The sequence below is a fragment of the Hippocampus comes genome, unplaced genomic scaffold (genome assembly GCF_001891065.2).
Source record: "Hippocampus comes isolate QL1 unplaced genomic scaffold, H_comes_QL1_v1.1 scaffold261, whole genome shotgun sequence".
NCBI lineage: Eukaryota > Metazoa > Chordata > Actinopteri > Syngnathiformes > Syngnathidae > Hippocampus > Hippocampus comes.
Genome location: NW_017805824.1, coordinates 1862820 through 1886741, shown reverse-complemented (window position 1 = coordinate 1886741; position 23922 = coordinate 1862820). Strand labels below are relative to the sequence as shown.

General features: G+C 41.2%; 1 protein-coding gene across 1 annotated transcript in view; it reads left to right on the top strand.

The window, feature by feature from the left end:
* Positions 1-2687: 2687 nt before the first annotated feature.
* Positions 2688-23922, top strand: part of cpne7 (copine VII) — a 32424-nt gene continuing 11189 nt past the window's right edge. Inside the window, exons 1-11 of the mRNA XM_019887030.1 lie at positions 2688-2849; positions 4120-4359; positions 7888-8070; positions 8169-8243; positions 9475-9549; positions 13126-13209; positions 13294-13383; positions 14641-14739; positions 14911-14997; positions 15451-15510; positions 16028-16161. Coding sequence (XP_019742589.1) covers positions 4186-4359; positions 7888-8070; positions 8169-8243; positions 9475-9549; positions 13126-13209; positions 13294-13383; positions 14641-14739; positions 14911-14997; positions 15451-15510; positions 16028-16161 — 1061 coding nt within the window. The 5' untranslated portion in view covers positions 2688-2849; positions 4120-4185. The remainder of the gene's footprint in view (positions 2850-4119; positions 4360-7887; positions 8071-8168; positions 8244-9474; positions 9550-13125; positions 13210-13293; positions 13384-14640; positions 14740-14910; positions 14998-15450; positions 15511-16027; positions 16162-23922) is intronic.

Genomic DNA, 23922 nt, shown 5'->3' with positions numbered 1-23922 from the left:
CCTGAAATGACAACCAAAGTGGAGTTTCTAATAGTCTCAGGGAAAAAAACGTGCATACATTGCAACACTTGTTTGATGTCAGTAGATGGCGCAAGAGTCAAAGTGGTCGTGACTTCGAGAGGCGCTTGGTATGAATTGCACAGAAACCTGAAAGGACCTGTGAAGTGTCAGGACACTACTACCAAAAAAATTACGGAAAGGTAGATCAGCATTTGGCACAACCTTGTATCTTGTAGAAAATCTCAAAAGTTGTGTGCGCAGGGGTTTGTTTTTTGGTAATTCAGCATCACATTCACAATCTAATGAGACATTGACCAAGAGTCTTATAAAATGAGGCCTAATTTAAGATAGTTGTCCCTCATACTCCATAGATATACCTTTCTTGACACTGTCAATTGCAAGATTAGCATCTATAGGCAGGACTTTTGCTCATGCAAGTGTACATAAAAGTAGTGCATGTGAGATCACTGGGGCCCATCTGTTGACCGCAATTGTTCAGTCATGGTTAACCTGTGTAGACATCAGAATTCCTTGTATCATGTGGAGCCATTGAGGCTGCTTAAGTGATGTCATATTTGATTTGACCCCGTCACGGTTGTCTCAAAAAATAGTATTTGTAGGTAAGGAGGGCTATATGATGATGACGGAAGGTAAGAATGCTGCTGACCATGTCCTGGTGAAAACCAAGCCTGGTCATGTACTACTAGTACCGAGATGTAAATAACACTGTACTACTGTTATTTACATCTCGGTTGGCGCAATGTTTATCCTATTTTGTGAAACATTGGCGTCAATTAAGTCCTTTAATTACTTGCAAACGTTCATGTTTCTATATCTAACCTTTGAGCCCGGCGGGGCTACTGCAGGGGGATGCCACTCAAACGCAACATTAGACACACGAGATTGCTCGAGTGACAACAAGGATGTGAACCTGCCGCAGGGGTGCATGTGTGCGTCGATAAACCATGTGTAAGAGCAGAGAACATCCTGTGAGGGGGCTCAGATGGTCCTCATTTTTGCTGGGCTCAGGTGTGTGCCTCCAAGCACATGCTTCACTCAACGATTAGGCAGGGATGGAAGCTGTGTGTGTGCCGGGGTTACAATCGTTTGGGATTTTTCTTGATAGTTTTTATTTTGTTGTGATTTTTTTTTTTTTTTTCAAAATCATCCATCCATTTTCTGATCCGCTTTATCCTCACAAGGGTCGCGGGCGTACTGGAGCCTATCCCAGCTGTCTTCGGGCAGTAGGCGGGGTACATCCTGAATGGGTTGCCAGCCAATCGCAGGGATGAATACTCATCCGCGCTTACAATCACATGCAAATTATTTTGCACTTTGTGGTTATGATTTTTAAAATGACAAAACTTACGTGTTTATTTAATGAAAAATTGTCGCAACAGTGTTAGGATAAAAAAAACAAGCCTCCCGAAGCAGCATGTTTTTATTTGACTAATTGGCGGAGTGGAGCCAATGACGCTGCCAGCTGCACTCAAGACGAATCCTTCAAAGTGGAAAAGTAAGAGAAAACAAACGTGTTGTCAGCACAAGGCCACCGAAAATAGGATTTGTTAGAAAGTGCTTTCAATTAAGTCTCCACTTTCTCCCCGGCATAGCACGCCGGCTTGAGTGACTCATCTCCAAAATTGTGGTTTGGTCTCAATTTGAAGCCACTTTCTCATTTGTCTTTGGTCACCTACGGCCCACTTGGCAACATCTCAAAAAGTGGCATTTTTCTCTCCTCTCCCATACAGTCTAAAAAATATAACGCAATGCATTGCGACACATTCATAAAAGAATACATTTGTGGGTGTATTGCGAAGCATATATCAACACTGTGTGGAAACAATACGTTACGTAACATGTTGCCATTAAATGATAGACGAGCCTCGCAGCGGGTGACGTCATGAATGCTGGGGTGTGGGAGGTCCACGTCTCGTCCACATGGACCTGTTGGCGGAATCTTGAAACAGTAAAAGAAGCCAAGTCATCTAAATGTACATTTCTCTGGGACAGTGGGGATGCTGTTAACGAGGGGAGCTTGAAACAGCCTTGAGAACTGTCTATGTATTCACCACATTTGCAGAAACATGCACCGCTTGGTCTTAAGAGTCACGGGGGACTCTTTAAATAGTGAAAAAGTTAAATACGGCGACATTTCTGTTGCCGTTGTGCTTGCAGTTTGCCAGGGTCAATTAATAAAAGAAATGTACACATCTCTTGTATTAAAGTAGATCTGAGAATGTATGGGTGTACCTAATGTTCTGTTCTGCTCTGGCATTTCCGGCAGCTTTTGGCTCGCATCACAAGACGAATGTAGAAGCAACATGGCTTCGGTTTTATTGGCATATGAGTTAAAATGATTAACGCTACAGATGAGCATTCACATTAATTAAGGATGTGGAGGGCTTGCAATTGTATTTGTCGTGTTTTGGAGAGATCACAGCATTAATGGCTCTTGTCTTTTTATTTGAGCATTTTGTGTAAATTTGCACAACTCATGTCTTTTACCAAGCATGCAGGCTTGCTTTCAGACTCCAACTCATCGAGTGTAAGGGAACAAGCCCAACCTTTCTCTTTCTCTCTCCTTTTCTCTCTCTCTCTCTCTCTCTCTCTCTCTCTCTCTCTCTCTCTCTCTCTTTCTCTCCCCCTCCCTCCCCCCTCCCTCTGTTTCTGTCCGTTTTTTCCACACGCCCTGGTGACCAATGAGGGAGGCAAATGAAGCTGCTGCTTCACAGAAGATCATTCAAAAGTGGCACACTACAGGAGAGTAAATTAAGAGCGATGAGTGACATGAATGTGTTTCACTGAGGAAATGAGGAGTCTGCATTTTTGAGCTCCTGGACGAATAAGTAAGTAGATGTCTTTCAATGTCTATACCAGAAATATTGTTCTCATATGTTGAAAGCAGAGCGGTGTATGTTGAGGTGTGTGTGTATTTTTTTGTTTTTTGTTTTTTTGTTTTGTTTTTTTTTGACTCACTTGGTGTTGCTTGCCAGTTTTGTGGTTAATTGCGGATTTTGCAAAGCTTCTCGGAGTAGTTTTTGTGTCACAATTTGGTTCCGGGCACTGTCCCTGGTGCTGCACCAGCAAAAATATGCATGTGAAGTTCTGGTGGCTAATTGTCTGTACTGTACCTGTTGCTACATTATATTTAAAGGGCAGCAGAGACCTGTAGTAACTATATATGCGAGTGCATGCACGTGTGTATATGTGTGTGTGTGTGTGTGTGTGTGTGTGTGTGTGTGTGTGTATATACATACACACACACACACACACACACACACACACATCCCTTTTCAACAGCGCTTATCCAGAAGGTAGTCGCAGGGCGGTGCTGGAGCCTATCCCAGCTGACTTCAGGCGGAAGGCAGTCTACACACTGAACTGGTCGCCAGCCAGTCGCAGGGCACATAGAGCGACAAACAACTATTCGCACCCACATCCACACCGTCACTGAGTGGTAAACGATCCCATGCTCCCCGCACACAAGTCAGGCGACTGTACCATTACACCATCAGCGACTACAGTATGTGTGTGTCCAAGGTGTGTATAAATACCAGTCTATATATATATATATATATATATATGTACACACACAGTATATAGTAATGAATGCATATAAATGAAGCATGATGAAGTGGTGGTTTGGACTGTTGCCTTGGGTTCCAGCTTAGTATCTGTATGGAGTTTCCATGTTCTCTCTGCCAGTGTCTCTCCTCTGTGTCAGTCCACGGTATCCACCTTCTTCCACCTAAAGCCAGATGGAAATACTTTACCTTCAGATGGATAGACTTGTCTTTTAACCGGTTTAAAGGGTGGCGCTTTGAGATACAAGTGACCTGATATTTTCAGGTACATCCATCTATCTATCCATCTATCTATCTATCATCTTTCTGTCCATCAATCTTTCTATCTGTGGAGACAGAGATAGGTAGATGACTCTATTCATCTCAGAATGTAATCCTTGTATCCCTTAAAAGCCCACTTCCAACCATCCCTCATAGGAGGTAAGATAATATGTCCCACAAAAGTCCCTATTGGGACTAAATGTGAATCTCTGGTAAGTCGTCTGTTGTCAGGATCCTTTGCCTAACGGCTTCCTGTTCTCATCCCTCACAGTTAGAGAGCACATCATCTCCTACTAGTTGTTTGCCGCTTGGCCGCTCCTCTCGTCTCCGGGCCAGAATGAATGACATTCAGGAGGCCACCTCCCCCGCCACCAGTCTCGGTGGTCCGGCGACCTGCGTCTCCAAAGTAGAGCTGCGGGTGTCTTGTAAAGCTCTACTAGACCGAGACACTCTGAATAAATCAGACCCTTGCGTGATTCTCATGGTACAGACCAACGGACAGTGGACAGAGGTGAGACTCTTTTTTTTGGTTCTTTTTCCTTATTTTTGCATGCTTTGTTCATATCAGTAGTGTGTGGGATAGGGAGTCTTCCCTCAGAAAACATAAAATCTCTGAACTCTTTAAATGTTACATTAAGCCCTTACAGCCTTCCCCTCACCGCCCCCCTGCAAAAAAAAGTACATTCATATCTCAAGGCACCACTATTATAAAGCTATGTACTTATTTTTATGTTAAACACAAAATTACTCAATTCAAATTTTTTTTTCTGGCCCAGCAGCATGTTGGAATAGTTGTGGTGGAGGTTCAGGGTTCGAAACTTGGCTCAATCGTTACTGTGTTCAGTTGGCACATTTCAAAAACATGCACGTTATGTTAATTGAACACTTTAAATTCTCCATTGTTGGTTGTTGTTTCTGTGTGCCTTCGTTCAGATTCTACCCTGCTCGGCTTTTCTTACCATTTCCTTCTAAACGTGATGTTGTGAATAAATGGACTTGTTAACATACAGCGCGCTCAAGTTGTGCTCTGGCTTGAACGTTTATTTTCTTGGACTGCTCCCAGGCTGATTCGGAGTGTGGGAGGCAAGTCTGTCATTTCCCCTGTTAAGTCTTGGGCAAATGCCAAAAACAATGAGGTTATTCAGTTACAAGTTAATCATTCTTTTACAGTGGCATTTAAAAAAACTGTTTAAGGGAAACTGAATCTCATAACTGTAAGTTTAACTCACTGCTTGTAAATGTGGTGTATTTAGATCTTATTTTTCAGAGTGCTGGGGGGGGGGGACACTTGGCGTGGAGCAATGAGGAAAGATATGGATTTTTCTGGCTGTAATCTGAGAGACACTTGTCAGATGGGATAACTGACCTGAGTTCAGTGTGGCATGAACGCAGCAGAATATCTACACTGAATGTAAAAATTCTCCACACTCAAAAGCCAGGTTTTTGTGATATTAAAGGGCAGACCATGACAAATCATTTCAAAAAAAATTCCAGCACAAACCCTCTTATAACTGTGATGGAGCTATGTTCAGAATTAACCCGTCACATTCAAAGTCATGCTAAATGGAAGTCAGCACACACCTGCCACCATTCAAATGCCGTTCATTAACCCCAAATAAAGTTCAACGGTTCTAGTAGGCTTTTCCTGACATTTTTTTGTTTTCTAGCGGCATCATGTAGGTTTTCTGCTAATACAGACTGTTGTTTTGAACTGTTCATAATTATTTCCACCTTCACTATGGCTTTAAGTCCATCTGAAGAAAAACAGGCCCATAGTGTGATGCTGTCACCACCATGCTGCAATGTCGGTATAGTGTTGGTGATGAGCAATTTGGTTCTCGGCCCATGTACATCTAATTTTATTTATTTTTTAATCTCACAAGGCTTGGCATTTGAACAGGGGTGCGTAGATTTTTTACACCCACTGGATCTATCGCCACCACACTTCTTAAACTAGAAACCATTCCGTTTTGCTTTGGTTAATTTCCAGATGAAAGGCTCATTTTGATTCGGTGCCAACCAACAGATGTGCGCATGTAAACAACCTTCGTGTGTCCATGCTCATGAATGTGTTAAAAAAAACAGATGTTGATGCATGTCAGATGGTACAAGGCTGGTTGCTGATCAAACTATTCAGATAAAACTCTTTCAGAAGAATTGGTTCAAGGATACTTTAATTTTCCCATGGCAGGGACGTGTCTGTAGCGGAGGCTTCATACCTACAACATCCCATTCTCTGGCACGAGCCATCCTCTGTTGCCTAGATTAACTGTCATCAACAAACAGACTCATCAAACTCATCCCAAATCTGTCCATCCAGATGGCACAAAATGAGGAGGAGGATGGTGAGGAAAGAAACGATGAAGAGATGTGGTTTTAGCTGCTGTTTCTCATTATAGAAATTTCGATAAACCTCCACATATTTATGATTTTTTTTCTTTTTTTTTTTTGTGGAACACATCCTCTGTTATTTACTGAATAACTCACCTATTTGCTGTTTTTGTGCTCCAGCTACAGCAATGTCTAAAATGAAACTAATGCTTTTAGGCACAAGGGTGCAAAAGAGGACCCAAAAGCATGATTCTCTGGTTGGAAGAAAGTGATAGTAAATTAAATAAAAGCTCTATTTTCATAGACAGGCGCACATGCACGCAGCATAAAAAATGGCCACATTTTCATTTTTGCGCTGTGGCAAGTCTAGTTTATGGCGTTTGGAAATTTGGCAGACGCCCTGTACCTTACTGGCCGTTCCGGCGTACCGCGGGCATTTTCTACCACTCACCTTTGGCGTCAAATTTGATCGTGACAATTATTTTGTTGTTGTTATTTTACAATATAAATGGACTTATCAGTGCTGTAAATGTGGCATTACCTTCAAAGGTATGTCTCTCCAATCAAAGACGATTAGACTCATATTATCAAGTGGAACAATTTGATTGGGTTCAATTCGATGCACTCACATCTTTTAAATCAAAACCGATTTTAAGATTCAAACAATTTGGACGGGTGTGGCACTGTTGATTGCAGACCTCCAACATGACGACAGTCAAATTTTGGTTATCATTCAATTACCGGTATATACATCATAGATTCCCCTCTTGCACATGCCTGTACATGTCTCATGCTCTTCTTCAAAAATAAATTGAGGGGGGGGGGGGGGAGAACCCTATTGCAATGTTGACGAGAAGTGAAAGAATAAAAAAACAATAAAAGATTCCCACCAAAGTTGAATGGGTTCTTCTAACACACCCCGGAATCTGCATGAAAAGTTCATCTTGTTAAGTCGCTCATAAACAGCCAGGTTTACATCAAAGGGTAAAATCACTAATTGGTACTGTAAAGATGTGAGTGTGTGTTGCTGTGATGAGGAGGGAGATGAACGTTTCTTCATACACACCCCAGGGAAATCATCACAATACATACGAAAAGGGCCTTGAGGCACTCCAGGAAAAGCTGTCATTTTGTTTCAATGTATTTATTTTTGGAAACCATGTGATGGTTTTCCTTGAAATACAAACAAACACAGAGTGGTAAACAACTTTTCACACTCCCATTCACTCCTATGGGGAATTTGGAGTCTTCGGTTCACCTGGCGTGCATCTTTGGAGAAAATGATCGTTTCATTAGTCTACAAAGTTGAGAAACATTGTAGGTGTGTCTCTGTTTTAATGCTAAATATTGACGCATAGGGAGAGCAAAAACGTTGCAGGATGAGCAGACGGAGCCGCGGAGAGCTCAGCTTTCTTGTCAGGCAGTCAAAGGCAGACACGGACGTGGCCTGTGCGCTCAGATGAAATGTCAGAATCCTCCAATCTGTCATATCTTCCTCTTGACTGAGCGCGATAAGAGATTGGTCCAGCTCAGTAATAGAACATTTGTTTGACTTTGTCTCTTTCTTTTGTGAGAATATAATTGCAAAGTTGTGACCCTTTGGTTCAACCAAAGGCTGTCTCTCCCTTCTGACTTCGATTCGGTCGTGATTGATGAAAATGGAATGTCAGCAGCGTGCCAAAGTTGAATTGGGTATATTTTCTCTCAGTTGGACAGGACAGAAGTGATCAAGAGCAACTTGCACCCTGTTTTCGCCAAGGTTTTCTCCTTGGATTACTACTTTGAAGAGGTTCAGAAGCTGCGATTCGAAGTGTACGACATCCACGGCACTCACAGCATCGGCACGCGTGACGATGACTTCTTGGGCGGTGTGGAGTGCACACTCGGTCAGGTACGTGTGAATGGCACACCAATCATCTTCCACGAGTCGCATGACTCACCGGCGTTTTTTGATGTGCACTCGAGCCAATCGTTCTGTGCTTTCTGCAGATTGTGGCCCAAAAGAAAATGGTGAAGCCTCTACTTCTCAAGTATGGAAAATATGCTGGCAAATCCACCATCACGGCAAGTCCTTTCAACTTGCATTACTTTGTCAGGACTTTCTGCTGCAGATATACTCACTCTAATTTGACACCTTTTCTTTTGACACAGGCAGGTCCTAATCAACACAAATTGTAAAATTTGTCCTCATGAACTTTTATTGCATTACTCATGTAAATTCTGAATTTCCCATTCTTTTGAGTCTTCTTACGATGTTTTTCGAGGGTTGAATTGATGATTCATTCTTCGGCTTCCATGATTTTTTTTTACAAACCCTAATTCGGTACACATTTGTGTTTCTTTTGACTCTGACTCAGCTCTGTATGGGCATTGCATGTTGTTTGCTTGCGGAGGTATTTTTCCCGGTACATCCGCACGTCCGCCCAGGTTTCCGAAAACCTCAACGGTTAACCGAATGGTGGCAAGGTTAAAAGATTCCAATTCTCCTCTGGTGTGAATGTGAGTAAACCCGGGATAGACTCCAGCTCCCCCATGACCCCGAACAAGAACGGTGGTATTCAAAATCATACATACAGATTCGAATACAGTATATAGATTACAGTCAGCTAAATCTTGTGTGCTAAATGTTCTCGAAGCACCATTCTCAAGATATATTAGTACATTTGTATTTGTTCAACCTGCATTGGATAGTACCCCCAGCTATTGCAGCTATTAGGCAACGGTCCATTGAATGTGTTTTTCAAGGTGTGGACCTCCTCCATCCCTTTCAAAGACTGATACGTTCATAAAGCGGAGCCCTTCAATGCTCTCATGTCTTGTTTTAAATGTCCAGCAAGCTGGTTTTAATTAAAAGTTTAATTAAACGGCTGCTTCACATCCACAGTCTACGACACGACGGCGTCTAAGGTCGCTCTTTTCAAGAAAAAAATTGAGTTACAGTGTGAAAATGGACAGTTAATGATTGACGTGTCCTGCTTGTGATTGGTGACCAGTCCCGGGTGAATTGGTCTGCTGTTGCCATGCATCAAGTTTATGATTATGATCGATGAAGAGTTTGGGGTGGAATAGTGAAGGTAGTTATAGGTGCTGGAACAAAGGCAATTAAATCACAATTCTATCTGCGAAAGACAATTAAAAAAAAAGTTTTCTATCGGTCTTGTTTGCATTGACACGGCACAATTGCCATTTTTAGCATGACATTTACTTGACAAGTTGAGATCCTGTGTATCTTTTCAAGGAATGCCGACAGTCTTAACTGTGAAATGTTATAGAATGAAATCTTATCTCCTGTCAGGTGCATGCGGAGGAAATTTCCGGCAACAATGGCTATGTGGAGCTGTCCTTCTGTGCCAAGAAGCTTGATGATAAGGTGAGCGGAGCACACATTTAAAAAAAAAAAAAAAGATGTTCAACACATAACGTTAGGTACACCTATCATTCAACAATCTAATGTGATTCAGTGGAAGAGCTGTCACAAAATGTCTGCCGGAATTGAGTTAATATAATGCCTTGAGATAAGAATTTAGTTTATATGGGGACGACACCGAACATTTTTTTCCCCAATAAAATGAATGGAAATGCCATTAATCTGTTACAGCCCCCCCCCCCCACAAACAAACAAAAAAAACATACAGTATGGACATTATTAAATTGCGTGTAAAGAATTACACAATTTCTGCTACCTTTTTTTACTTCAATACAAAGAACATTGTGCTGCTCCTTCTGGTGTATGCACCCTGTCCACCTGGGGGCAGTATAATAAAGACATAGAGGCGAATTAAGAAGAGTTTCACAAATGACTTTGTGAGTTGCATTAATGTTAGTCATTTTCCTCGAAGGATTAATATATGCCTGTGAGTATTGTTATATTGTCTATTTACATATGTGTCTGCTCTGTTTGTGTGTTTAAACATCCGTTGCTGTAAGAGTTAGCACAGATGCTATTCGTTAGCTGGCCCATGGCGTTTGACATTATTTGCTAGCATTATGCTCAATAGAAGAAATTTAATAATGCCTCAGATTTATATGCTGCTTTTCTGGACAAACGGACACAATGTGTTCAAAGTGTTCACAATGGATACATTATTCAAGCACTAACACATTCACACTCTGGTAGCGATAAGCTATTTTCTGTAGCCACGGCTATCCTGGGGTAGGCTAACGGAAGCGTGGCTGACAGTATGTGCTCATGGCTCGTTCGACCACCACCAAATATTCACAAGCATCCGTACACCAATGACTCAGAAAGAGTGGGAATTGAACAGTGGATCCTCCGGTTACTGGACGGCCCGCTCGTACCTCTGATCCACGGTTCAGCAAAGGCAAAGCTTTGTGGTTATTTTAAATTCACATGTAAGGTTTAGTAAAGTTCAACGGGGAGTGGTAATAAACAGCTTGAAGCCTCTTTTTGAAGAATTGTGTTTAACATTTTTGCTCACCAGTCAAAGCAAAACTATTTTATGAACAAAGGCTCTTATCTCGAAAAACTTTGGAGACAAGTCACTCGTTTCTTAAGGCACCACTCACTATACTGATCATATCAATGCATTATATCGCACCTTATTTCACACCAGAGATGGCTAATGCTGACCTGGGCTGTTCTTCATCACATTGTAATATTTCTTCTCTCTCTTTTTTTTTTTTTTTTTTGTATTTGGCTGAGGGAATATTTCAATCAGAAAGGCAGCAGGAGCTTATATCCAATTTAACTGTGATGCAGTGAAAGTGCTTCATGTTCTCCGGAGGAGTTTCCTGCACTCGGCTTGAAGTTCTCAGCAGTACTGGACCCCCCACCCAAAAAAAAAAACCAAAAAAAAACTTGTACAGTCTGTATTTTATTTTGTGCAATTCATAGCCACTCCTGGGACTGAGCTGACACGTGTCTGAGGGCAATGACAGAGAGCCTTGATTAGAAATCCTCAACGTGCGCATCCTCTCCTGCATGATATTTGCTTCATATAATTTTTTGCAACTGAAACTTAATTTCTGCAGATATTTCTAAGAAATTGCCTGCCTAATGTACCTGATGAAAAAAAAAATTAGGTTTTGAGAGCTGTGAGCTTGTCAGCGTGTATACAAATAATAGGCAGCTTCCATGAAAATGTGATGCTAAATATCGAGCTCAGACTATATGTTCAGAAGATGTTGTTTTGTGAACACACAGGAAATGTTTTGGGACTCTGGACCATGGGGAAGAATGTTTAAAAAGACATCAAATGGCTCCTTACAACCCCTCTTGTTCCAAAAGAATAATTATTAATGCTAACAGTGAAAAAAATAGCATCATAAATTACGTACAACTCTATCCAAGTACAAGAACAGCAGCAACCACAACAAAAAAAGAAGTTAAAAAAGGAATGTTCAATTTCAAAAGAATTACGGTATCTAAACCAGGGGTCCCCGAACTTTTTCCTGTGAAGGGGCCGGAGTCAGTTTGGAACAAAAAGTGTGACGATCGCAAATGTGTCTTATAAAGCACAATATTGTATTATCCATTTCTAGCTTCTTTTTAAGAGACACATGACAAAACTTACGTTTTAAGGAGGATGGAATGGATGAATGGCATTTCCATTTATTTTTGTGGGGATTTAGTGAGGATGAATTCACTCGTATCTCAAGGCATCACCATATATAAATTAGCCTATAAAGATTATGGATATGTTGTTGGGAGAATTATTATTATTATTATTATTTTTTTTTTTTTACTGGATCATTCCATCCATTATCATCCGAAATAAATTGTGTGGTGGAAATGTTATGCTGGGAAAGAGCTAATAGAAACTGTTTGGAAAAGGCAAGTGAAACCCATTTAACATTTTAGCGATACCTTGGTACAAAATGACAAACCCGAAGTGACTTGAATTATCAACCGTATTATGAGGGATTTTTTTTTTTGTCCCACACTGGCATAACAACTGATGGTCTGTTGTTTTTAGGCACGTGTTCCTCACTCCAACCTGTTGTCATCAGCACACACACACACACACACACACACACACACACACACACACACACACACACACACACACACACACACACACACACACACACGGGAATTAACAATGAAATGTCCTTCTTACACATAATGACTTGTGCTAGTTGATCATTCATTCAGCTAGTTGCAATTAGCCCAAGATTACATTTGGACTTGTCTGATCTGTCCGTGCTGCTGCCGTTGCCGCTGGCTGCCCGCTGCCATGACAACAACGACAGGATGCTGCAGCTCCTTATGCTCTTGTCCCTCAGGAGATGTATCAGGCTAATGTGGCGGGAATTGCAGCGTTAACTGTCACATTTGGAGTACAAGACATCATACGCACTCGCACGTGCACGTACGGAGAATGGAAAAAAAGCCAATCACTCAACAGTGGATCATATCTACCCACCTTACCCATGTCAATAGGGTCAATAATTTGGGGGGTATTTTCCAAAGTAATGAAACGTAAATTCTTGAACACCACCCCCATGCAAATTTGCCAGCTATAAATTGAGGTGTGTTGGCTGGAGACAACGATCTGTGGCTGCTTATGTAATTGTCAATGTTGAAGCGTGATGTGGAAGCTCGCGTGTTAAAACGCTGACATCGATGATCATTTAGCCTCGCTTCGCCAAATGAGGAGACACCTCGCGGCGCAGGGAATGTTTGCGCTGCCTCTCTCTGACCTTTAATCACAGACACAATAACATCTGCCTCCGCAATCAGCGAACATAAATCAACCTCAACAAGCCTTCCTCTGATATTTGCTTGCAAATGCCGTGGAGATGATTGTTGAAATCACCCGTCATTAATTAACCCTTCTTGGTAATGTTGTCTCTGTCGAAGCCACGTGATGAATTGGGGAACGAGCTCGGGCAATATCAACGGCATCACTGTCAAATTGCATTTTCTGCTCTTCAGAGCCAGAGGGCCGGTCATTTTAGTAATCAGCTTTCTCTGCTTTTGCAGGACCTTTTCAGCAAGTCTGACCCTTTTTTGGAAATATATCGTATCAACGATGATGAAACGGAGCAGCTTGTTCACAGAACTGAGGTAAAGCGATCATCTTTATGGTTCAGCTGCAGACTCTCCGCTGACAATTACTTTGCTGAATGTCTCGTCTTCCTCCTCAAACAGGTTATAAAGAACAACCTGAATCCTGTTTGGGAGCCTTTCAAAGTGTCTCTCATATCCCTGTGCAGTTGTGATGAGGAGAGGAAGCTTAAGGTAAATGACCCCCAAAAATATTACAATTTGTTTTCGTGCTTTGGCTCAGCTGGAATCATAAAAGCGAGAAAATGAGAAATAACAACTGGTGGGGTACGAAATATTCATCTGTCCAATGGCCAGAAAATTGGGTTGACTTACAAACTGTAATATGAGCCGAAACTAAAGCCGTACCAAAAATTCTGCCTTTAGAATGAAGAGTAGGGATTCAACATTTTTTTTTTGTGGTCATTAACCCCACAGATTTTTATTTTTGGGGGGCCCCACGGATTGATTGCATGTAAATACATATTCATGGAACAAGGGCATAAAAACACATAGTCGAAAATACAACTTACCATTACACAAATTGTAGTTGTTATAATTTGTGCAAGTCTTGTGCATATTTCTCTTGAACTAGCCATCCATTCTTCTCTTGTTTTCCATAGCATAGCGTGTTGTAAGATGAGGCATCATTAGCAGACTTAAAAAAATAAAAAGCATTTCTCTCTTTTATTGTTTCTCTCTCACTTGTGCTTTGATTATATTTGAGAAGGGATTTGCTCCAGTTGTCCTTTTTATGTAAAAAAAATCTCTCTACGCATGCAGCATGTGTCATCAGTATTGAAAATTTGCAATGTTGGTCTGTCTTGTACATATTAGAAAATTCTGTGATTAATTTCTTGTTTGCACACAATTGTTGTTCGTGTATTGTTAGTTAACATTTTGGAAATGAAGATGGAGGTCACCAGTCTTAAGGTCCCACTGGTATGAATGTATTAAGACTAGCGGCGATCGAAATAACCAAAGCTAGCAAGGCTACCGCTAGGCTCTTCCACAGCCATCCAATTTTCCTACTCTCGAACCCGCACGGATTTACCAAGTCTCAAGTATGTCACCTTGCTGAAGGACATTTCGCTGCTCCACAGCACGTTATAGTCTCGTGACACCAACAATGGACGTGTTTGAAAGTCCTGATTAGTGATTAGATGATTGCAAATGTTAAACATGGATGCGGAGTGGTAAAGCCGACGCGTTGACTAATCGGTTCAACCTCTAATATTGTGCTAACGGTGTCAAAACTGACATTATTAATATTATTCTTATCTTATTATTATTATCTTTGTACAGGCATCATTTGGATACAGTGCTTGTCATTAGATTGTGCCTGTGTAACAAATGCGGTGGTCGAGGGAAATAGAACACAAAAGGAAATTGATGAATATGGGGTCCTGCTGACAGGAATAAAAGAAAACCGTGTTGTACGTGTGTCTACAGTGCCTCGTGTGGGACTATGACTCCAGGGGGAAGCACGACTTCATTGGAGAGTTTTATGCTACTTTCAGAGAAATGCAGAAAATCTCCAGTGGAAATAAGGTCAGTGAAGCAGAGGCGCAGGAGAGACAGTTATGTGTATATCTTTATTATATATTGGCATCTCATTGCTAAAACCTCTCACTGACCAAACAACTGCCTCAACAAGTGGTGAAAGCATAGTGCCTTGCCTGACGACTTTTTTTCGGGGGGGTCGGGGGGTTTGTATTTCAGGTGACATGGGATTGCGTGAACCCTAAGTACAAACAGAAGAAAAGGAACTATAAAAACTCAGGCGTTGTCATCTTAAATGATGTCAAGGTAAGATTCTAGCTTCACCTTACCCTGACCAGCCTCAATATTAGGCATACCTGCTTTCCTACTCAATTTAATACATTAATAAAATCTGACCCAAAAATCTAATGCGATTTGATGTTTACTAAAAGAAGTTGGTGTTCACGAATTTGCCGGGTCAAAATAATGAACCCAACCGTGGGTAAAAGTAACCCAATCTGCTCAAAATCCAAAGCTATCCAGTGAGCGAGTTTGGAGAACAAGCCAGTACTTTTTACTGTGTGAGGTGATTGTGCGAGCATGCATTTCTCTCATTGCACTTCAAATCTCATTAAAGTCAACTTTTTATTGTTGTTGTTTTAAACAAAACTACCAAATTCAAAATGACGGTGTTTGCCTTAAACAGATTGTTAAAAACAGATGGCGCTCACCCACTCCAACATCACCACTGGTTTTCGTTTCTCTTTTTTCCACCCGCAGCTCCACAGAGTTTACTCCTTCTTGGATTACATCATGGGTGGATGCCAAATTCACTTTACGGTAATTACTGTTATTTTTTTCACCTCTCTATCACTGCGATTTGAAATGCTTGCATTGCGTGAACTAACTATATAAGCTTGCATCAGACAGAATGGGCTTTGTTTAGAGTCAGAATTGTTCAACTTTTTTCCACACCCTCGCACGTGTTTTCCTTCCCTGTGCACAGTTCCAGTTGTTATTGTAGGCAGCATCACGGATTCCGCTGAGCCTCCTTCAACTCGTGCCCTTGGTGGGCCCCCTCTTTTGCGCCTTTTCTATCATCAGTCGGACTCCTGAAGCAATGAATATTAATGCTCACCACCGCCGCGTTACATAAAGTTTGTCAGAATCCAAACGGAGGGGGATTTGTGCTCAATCTGTGTGGGTGTCTAAAAAGCAACAATTTGGCACCAATCGTATAATTTATTCTGCATATTTACGGATCGCTGACACCAACTGACATGATCGTTTCTCGAGATAAACGATTGCGTTGTTGACCCCTGTGTTTTACAAAGGGCACTATTCTCTTTCTCGCCAGGTGGCCATTGACTTCACAGCTTCCAACGGAGACCCCAGGAACAGCTGCTCTTTGCACTACATCAACCCCTACCAGCCGAACGAGTACCTGAAGGCTCTGATAGCCGTGGGCGAGATCTGCCAGGACTACGACAGGTTTGTCACGGTTTTGTCGCGCTGGAAACACAGGGTCAGGCCACGTGTGCTTTTCTGTGCACCATTTTGGTGCATGACATGATCCAATTCCATATAATTGGTCTGAAAATTATTTTACTTACAATGTATAGTTGTTCGTCTACTGTATCTATGCCAGCGACGTACGGTATAGTGACAAGCACGATGATTAAACGCTCATCCGCTTGTTGAATGAAGTTACAATGAACGTATGTATCGGAATGATAGCTTTGTGTGCAACCGAGCAGTCCCAGATTTCACACTAAGTGTATTTGTGAGTGAACTGAGACAAGATAATCACAAGTTAAATGGAGACTTTTTGTGACATTTTCATTTGCTTTGCCTCGGCCCGATCATGATTTGGAAAAGCCGCCAGCTGACAGTGGTTGAAAATGTTTTGCCCAAGTGCCACATATTTTATGTACTGTCATACTAGATTTGATCCTTTCAAAGTCATCGTTATGCAAAAAAATTAATGTGTCTGAATAGCTTGTAATGTGACATTAGGATGGATTGTTTTTCTTTTCACCAATAGGGCAGAATTCTGAAGTTACTTCATAGTTTTAAAGACAACAACTTAAAAAAAGAACAGATTACAACAATTAGTGTTGTTTTATTTTTCCCCCTTGTCTTTCTCTCTGTGCAGCCCGCTACCAAATGCAACAGGTGTTTGGGGACTACTAATATAATGCACAGTTTTTGTAATATCATTAGGCAAACACAAGCAATTTCCAGGTGCCCCCAAATTTCTCAAACTGATTGTTGTTTTTTTCATCTTAACTCAGGTGCTTAGAAATGCATGGAAATGCTTACTCTATCTTGATGATTTCGACTCCTCCCCTCCTTTCTCATGCGAAGGACAACTATATAGCCTTACTGCACATGTCACAGACTTGATTCAGGCAGACGCATAGCCAAAGAAACTTGTTGGCAAGCATGTGATGAAGAAAATAGTCACAACCAAATGATGCTTTGCTGCTGACCAATGGCTTGTGTGTCTCGCTCCACCCTTTTGGTCCCATGGAATGGTTCGCCCGTTTGCTGATAATACAGCACTGTTTATTATTTATGCAGTTTTCTAATTAGTGAGTCACTTTTAATGTGTTTTTGTTGGAGGTGCACAAGGTTTGTTTGGTCCTCTGCCGGCGTGGTTTTGTGAAGCTACCTAATCTGCGAACCAGTTGAGTCACGAACGTCGTTACAATATTCCGGACACGCTGCTTGTAGTACCTGATCATGTGTTTCCATTCGGATCGAGAAAATATATGAGAAAGATTTCATATTGACCTTTAGATCAGCCATTGGCATTTAAATCCCATTTTATTAGTCCTTGCTTTGAAATCATTTCACTGACATTTCATGGTTCATTCTTGCATAACTGGTGTATTGAGGCAACAGTTGTATCTCTTTTCCGATCTTAATTCTTATTAGATAATTATTGTCCTACAAAGATGTTATATTTATTATAGGGGGCATGTCAGATCAATAAACTGTGATTCTTAAATATATAAAATCAGTGGAGGGTTGCCATTGTGAAGTGCAGCTGAACAGTGCAGGCAATGTTAAGTGCAAATTAAGTACCGGTACATTCATTCCGTTAGGAGTCATTGAAAATGGAATGTTTAATTCCCACCAGCTGAATGGAATAACATTCAACCTGATGAAAGTGCTCAACTTTTTTATAAACACTTGAAACATGGCTCCAATTGCAGGTTCAGCTTTTTGGTCAAATGTGGAGCAATGACGCCTTATAGTGAAGAACAGCTTCAGGTGCAATTGGACTTTGTAATCCAAAATAATATTCGCTCTGTGATTGCCATTGGCATTTGGATTATTATTATGTCCTTTTTGTGACTTCAACTACAGTACAGACAATCTATTTCATTTTTGGAATGTCAGCCAGATCGGTGCTTTAGCCAGTGTTTTCCTGAGCTGTATGTAGTTTTAACATTTTGTTTGTAGCAGAAAAAAAACATGATCCATTCCAGACACTGCACAATTTACAATCTGTTCGTATTTATCTTTTTCCCATAGTTATTCACCTATAGAAAAAAAAAAATCTGTTCTGTCCTTGTAGCAAAACACCAAATAGCCAGGGGGACAGACAACTGTGCTAATAAACAACCGAGGGGATTTTCAGGAGAACGACGGGGAAGGAAGGTCAGGGGCATACAGAAGCTCAATCGATGAAAAAATGTTGGAACTTCTTGAATGGGTGTGCAGTAAACAATTTGGCAAGGAATTAAAAAAAACAAATTGATTTCACGAGTTGAATTTAAAAAAAAAATCAAACTCATCGATTTTACAGATTCATTAAAAAGTTGGAAAATGCATTTCAGAAGACCAATTCCATTTTACATCAAAATTTTAGAATTATGGCAAGATTAAAATAGTCCCAATTTTTTTTTTTTACTTTTATTTTAGCACATAGGTTATTTTAAGCATAATTAAGTAAGCCAATCTGTATAACTATGGTCCCACATTGTCCACTCATAAATAATGGAAAACATGCCATTTAATAAAACACAAAAATTCCTTGTCACCTGACCTTTAAAACGCATGAAAGAGCCTCATTCGAGGGGTTCGGAAACTATGCCCATGTTTGGACTGCCTGAATGGAGCTGTCCGTGCGTCGCCTGCGGCGTCTCGTCAGTGGTGAGTGTGAGTGTACGTGTGTCAATGTATACTTCCAACTAGAGTTATTGAACTACTGAGTGCGCACCCTCGGTCGCACTAATGAAACTGTCATGGAAGTTTGGAATAGTCCTGTTTGTAAATGAAACTGGGGTGGAAATGAAGGAATGAGTTTAGAAATGCAGTGCGTGCGTGGTGCGCGCCAGCGTCACCGTGTGTGCTGAGAGGGTGAGAGAAGTGCGCAATTGCTCACGCACGCATCTTAGAGGGAACGTTGCTGTCAACTGCAATGACATTGATCATCACGGGGAACGTGACGTTACTCGCCAAGAAGTTCAATATCTTCTGCAGTTGTTTGTTTACATTCAACCTTCAGCTTCTGGCGCTGCAGCCAATGCGAGTGACATCATGCATGCTGTGATTGAGACATTACAATTTCAGCATCTCGGTGCTTTCCTAATGGTCGGTGGAGACTTCAATCGTGTTCCTCTCCTATCTTCCAACTACTTCAGACAACATGTTTGTCTTTGAACGAGGGGGAATAAATCGGGACTTGTTGAATGTCAATATGAAGGCAGCGCACGGCTCCTTGAAACCAGCAACGGTCCATTAGTGGGACAGCAGACGGCCAACAAGGACTGTGACACTTTGTTTGAAAACACAGAGGAGGCACTGTAGGAGTTTGGTTTTGAAGAAATATATTTGCATTGAATATTTTCATTTTTATGACGATGATTTTGTTGATGTTATAAATATCATGTTGTGTATGAGTAACTGACAGTGTAGTGGTACACTCGTCTGACGTGTGTCCGGGGCAGCGTGGGATTGGTTCCCACTCAGTGGTGGTGTCAATGGTTGTTTGCCTCTATATGTGCCCTGCGAATGGCTGGCAACACCGCCAGGATAAGCGGTGGCAATAATGACATGACTTTGTATTTGAGGTTTTATGTTCGAACTTTATCATGTAACACTTTGTTACAGCTGCTTATAAAAAGTGCTCAAGAAATAAAGCTGCGTTAAGAATTAAACATTCCATATTGCATTCTAATTTCAGGAAATTTGGGGATTCTGTAGCTATAAACTTTACTCATCAAAATTACAGAAACACAAAATCAAGAAATATTTCTTCTGACGTGAAATTAATTAACACAAACCTTTTCCATGATTGACGATATATTTATTTCTAATTTACTGAGATGCATTCACATGTTGGGAGAAAGATGAATTCGACTTTATGATTTTCATATCCCTGTCCAAAGAGAGTAATATTGGTGGTCTCTAACCTTCACGCCAGAAGGTTTTAGTTGTTGCGACAACATATGGAAAAGGTACAGTATGTTCCAGTCCGTATGCTGTGCTATTTATCTGTTTTGCATGTAGCGCACCGATGTGGCGCCATGTGCTTCCTCTTGTGGATAACCGAGTGATGAGGTCTTTTCATTGCATCTGTTTCAACTAGCGCTCATCTGCTTTGCTGGCGTAGGCTCATTCCCCTGAACCACACACACACTCGCGCACACACACGCACACACACACATCACATGCAGTACAATAATAAGTAAAACAACCGCATCAGGAATTGTGAATCATGGAAGAAGCATACTTTAGTTAACACGTTTGAACTTCATGTTGAATGGAAAGATGATAGATGCATATCCAACTCATAGCAAACACACAATGTGTTAGTTACTAGGTACTTGCCGATTAATGGGAACGGATTCGTCACACGGCCTGTTTTAGAGCGAGACCTCCATCAACTCTTGAAACTAAGCCAGATGAGGATTAAGACTGAATCTTGATTTATGCAGATCCTCCTATTGAATGTCAGGGGAGGACTGTCTGGCTAATTATAGCATCCCGGAGATAACGCAGGAGAGAGTGAATGAACACTTGTCATTTAGTTTATCTGCGTGTGTGTTGACATGGAAACAGAAGAGCATTTTACATGCGAACAGATCTTGGAGTGAAGAGTGTAGGCAGCCCTTCCCTGCAAAATTGAAATAGTGAGGTACAAAATGTGGGAAAACAAACCTTTTAGCCTTTCAGTGAATAGAGGTGATGTGGGTTTTTAGAGTCCTTGCAGAGGAGTGCGTGATGGAGCTTACGTGACAAGCTTTTGTCTGTGTGGGCAGAGGCTCATTTACCTTGCTGAGAGAGCCATTATGCTCCACGTGCTGACAACGTGGGATAAAAAAAGGACCACCGCGCGCCACACCGCAAAACCCAATACGATATAATAGATGTGATTTGTACGTTCGTATACAACAGGTATAGATAGACGTTGAAGGTTAATGTGGGCAATGACATCACGCCGCTTGAAAATGAATGCTATTTTGCGCACCATTTTTTGCAAGCGTATGCTCACATTTGGATGAACATTTGCTGTACCGACTAGGAACAGGCTTCACGGCTTGACTCACTTGTCCGCCCCTCCCTCAGCATTTCTTTCAGCGGCGTTGTTATCAGTTGCTTTAAAGTGTGGAATGATGAAAACGAGCCACGCGTTTTGATCATTTTGTTCTTGTGGGAGTAAAATACTATAGGGGTACCGCGGATCGTGTTGGGAAAGTTCATTTGCTATGCTAACTAGGTCAAAGTTCCATTCACAAGTTTTTTGAATGAACTTGTCAAACAAATACAGTCAAACCTTATCCATAATCCGTTCCAGAAGGCTGTTCAAAAACCGAAATTGTTCGAAAACCGAAACCACGCTCTTTTTAAAATAAAAATGTTTACGGAACACGTCTGCTCACAATGGAAAGCAACACGAGGAAGCGTCCCTTCCTCGTCTACCCGAGGAAATGTCAGTGTGTGAAAAGGTCCATTGTACATTTGCTTTGGTGACAGAACAGATTTCCTTTCCCCAAGAGAGAGACATTTACTGTGTAATGTTGATGTCAGGCCATTGTGTGCAGGGCTCTGACAGCTCAATGAAGAAGCCGTTGCAGAAGCTTGCAGTGCAGGTCTTGCTGCAAAGCCTACGTCTTGATTGTATGCTGGGCAAAGAGAGTGTGTGCAGTTTGGGAGGAGTCCCTTACAATAGTGGAGGGCATGTTTTGACATCCTCAGTTGGGCGAAGGAGACTACCGGTAATTTTTTTTTTTTCAACTGTTCACATTATGCAATGTAGGGACTTGACTAAATCCACTTGACTCACTTTCCTCACCCCAGCAGGGAAAGAAGAATGTTGCTCGCATTAGGATCATTGTTGTCATCCTTGCCTCTTTTTGGTAAAAAAACAATCGCAATAGGGGCCGCTTAAAGTCACGACATTTGTTGCTAAGCAGCACTTCAGAATAGTCACAGCTTTTGCTTGCTACCTTGCGTGCACGAGCGTCTACACGTGCGCACGTAAAAAGCACAACGATCAAAATGGAAGCATCGCGTATTTTTCGTTTTACTTTGAATTCATGGTCACTAGTAAGGTCGGACAGAGACTGTGGGTGTGCCGGTTGTAGCCCCTGGGCCGTACTTTGCCCAGGTCTGGCCTAAGTGTTTAATCAGTAGATGGAAAGGCTCTTCTATTGCATGATTAGAACAATCTTGGATTCAGCTAATTCCATAGTGAGGCCAGGAACGAGTGGTTATTACAGTGGTGCCGAAAGGAAGTTATACACTCTGTATACTATTCAGGTCTATATTTCTTAAAATAATCGAAACATTTCTTCAAATCCTTTGAAAAACATTTACATTTTTCTGGATCATATAGTCCTTTGTTTTGACTACAATGCTAGAAGAAAGAAAAAAACATACTGAGCTTGGCAAGCTTGGCAAGTTTATCGGACTCCTGAAGCAGCTGATGGGCCGCCAGTTAAAGTGGGGTACAGCCTAGCGGAAATTGAAGCAAAAGCTGTGGGGTCGGGAGGAGTTGAGACGAGCATGATGAAAATCCATGGTTTTATCTCTCTATATATATATATATATATATATATATATATATATATATATATGTAACTAAGTTTATTGATCCAAAAATGAACTTGTTGAAAATACTGTCATTTTCCTATTGTTTCAGCAAGTGTCAAACTCCAATGTCATGAGGACGAACTTGTGGCTTGAATACTCTTTTTAAAACAAAAGCAGGACTCCACTCTTGGAAGGGTTCTGGTTAATTACAACACATTTTGACTGAAAATGAGGGAATTAAATTGTCATTAGGCCTACATAAAATGCTCCAAATTTGTATTGTAATCATCGCACCTGAGTTACTACTACACACAGTTGTTTTTGAGACAGGTTCATTTTTTTAGATTGAGTGATTCTAACTATTTTAAAGGTTTCAATTGTGTTAACTTGTCTCTTTTCAAAAAGGAGTACTGTTAGGATTTTAAAGTGTCCTGTATGTTTTTACAGAGTAGTACTAGATCTCCAATCACCACTAGTAAGCAAACCCTTCCATGTCATTTGACCAAGGCAGAGTGATTGACAAAATAGCTTAATTGGCTTGAACCAATGATTTTAGCCTTCTTTTCCACAGCCATAGTTACAATGAGTGCCGTGTCAATCAAAAATATGTCACATGAGGTAAACCGCTTGAAAGGGAGGCAGAAGTCTGGTGGCCGTGATCTGCATTTCAACAACTAAGTTCGTTCGAAAACAGATAAAGTGGAATTTCAGACATAGTTAACATGTTCATTGAGGGGATGGCTCATTAATTCAGGAGATTGCAATAAACGAGTCTGGGTCAGGGTTTAGACAACCAGCATAATGAGCAGAAAGACGTAGGCCGTTTAATTGTGCGCTCAAAATTGATTGTACACTATTGTACAACAATTTGAATTCATTTTTGGACACTGGATGGCTTAAGTTTACAATGGAAACTGCTGTTGGTTTGCCTGCACCGAGACCTTAATTGTATTTGCGGTTTTTACAGCTGGGGAATTAGTTGCTAGCTCTCACCTCCGCCTCGAGCTGATGGTCGCTAGCAGACTAGCCATTATGTTTTGCAAAATGAATCAAAGACAACCCAACCAAACATTTCATATTACTGTGAGAAAATGTCTTTCACAAACCTGATGATGGTGATGTTGTACCAACTCTGCAGAGGTGTGAATAAGTTGCATATGTGCAAGTCTCGAGCAAGTCCCAAGTCACTGCGGGGGGGGGGGG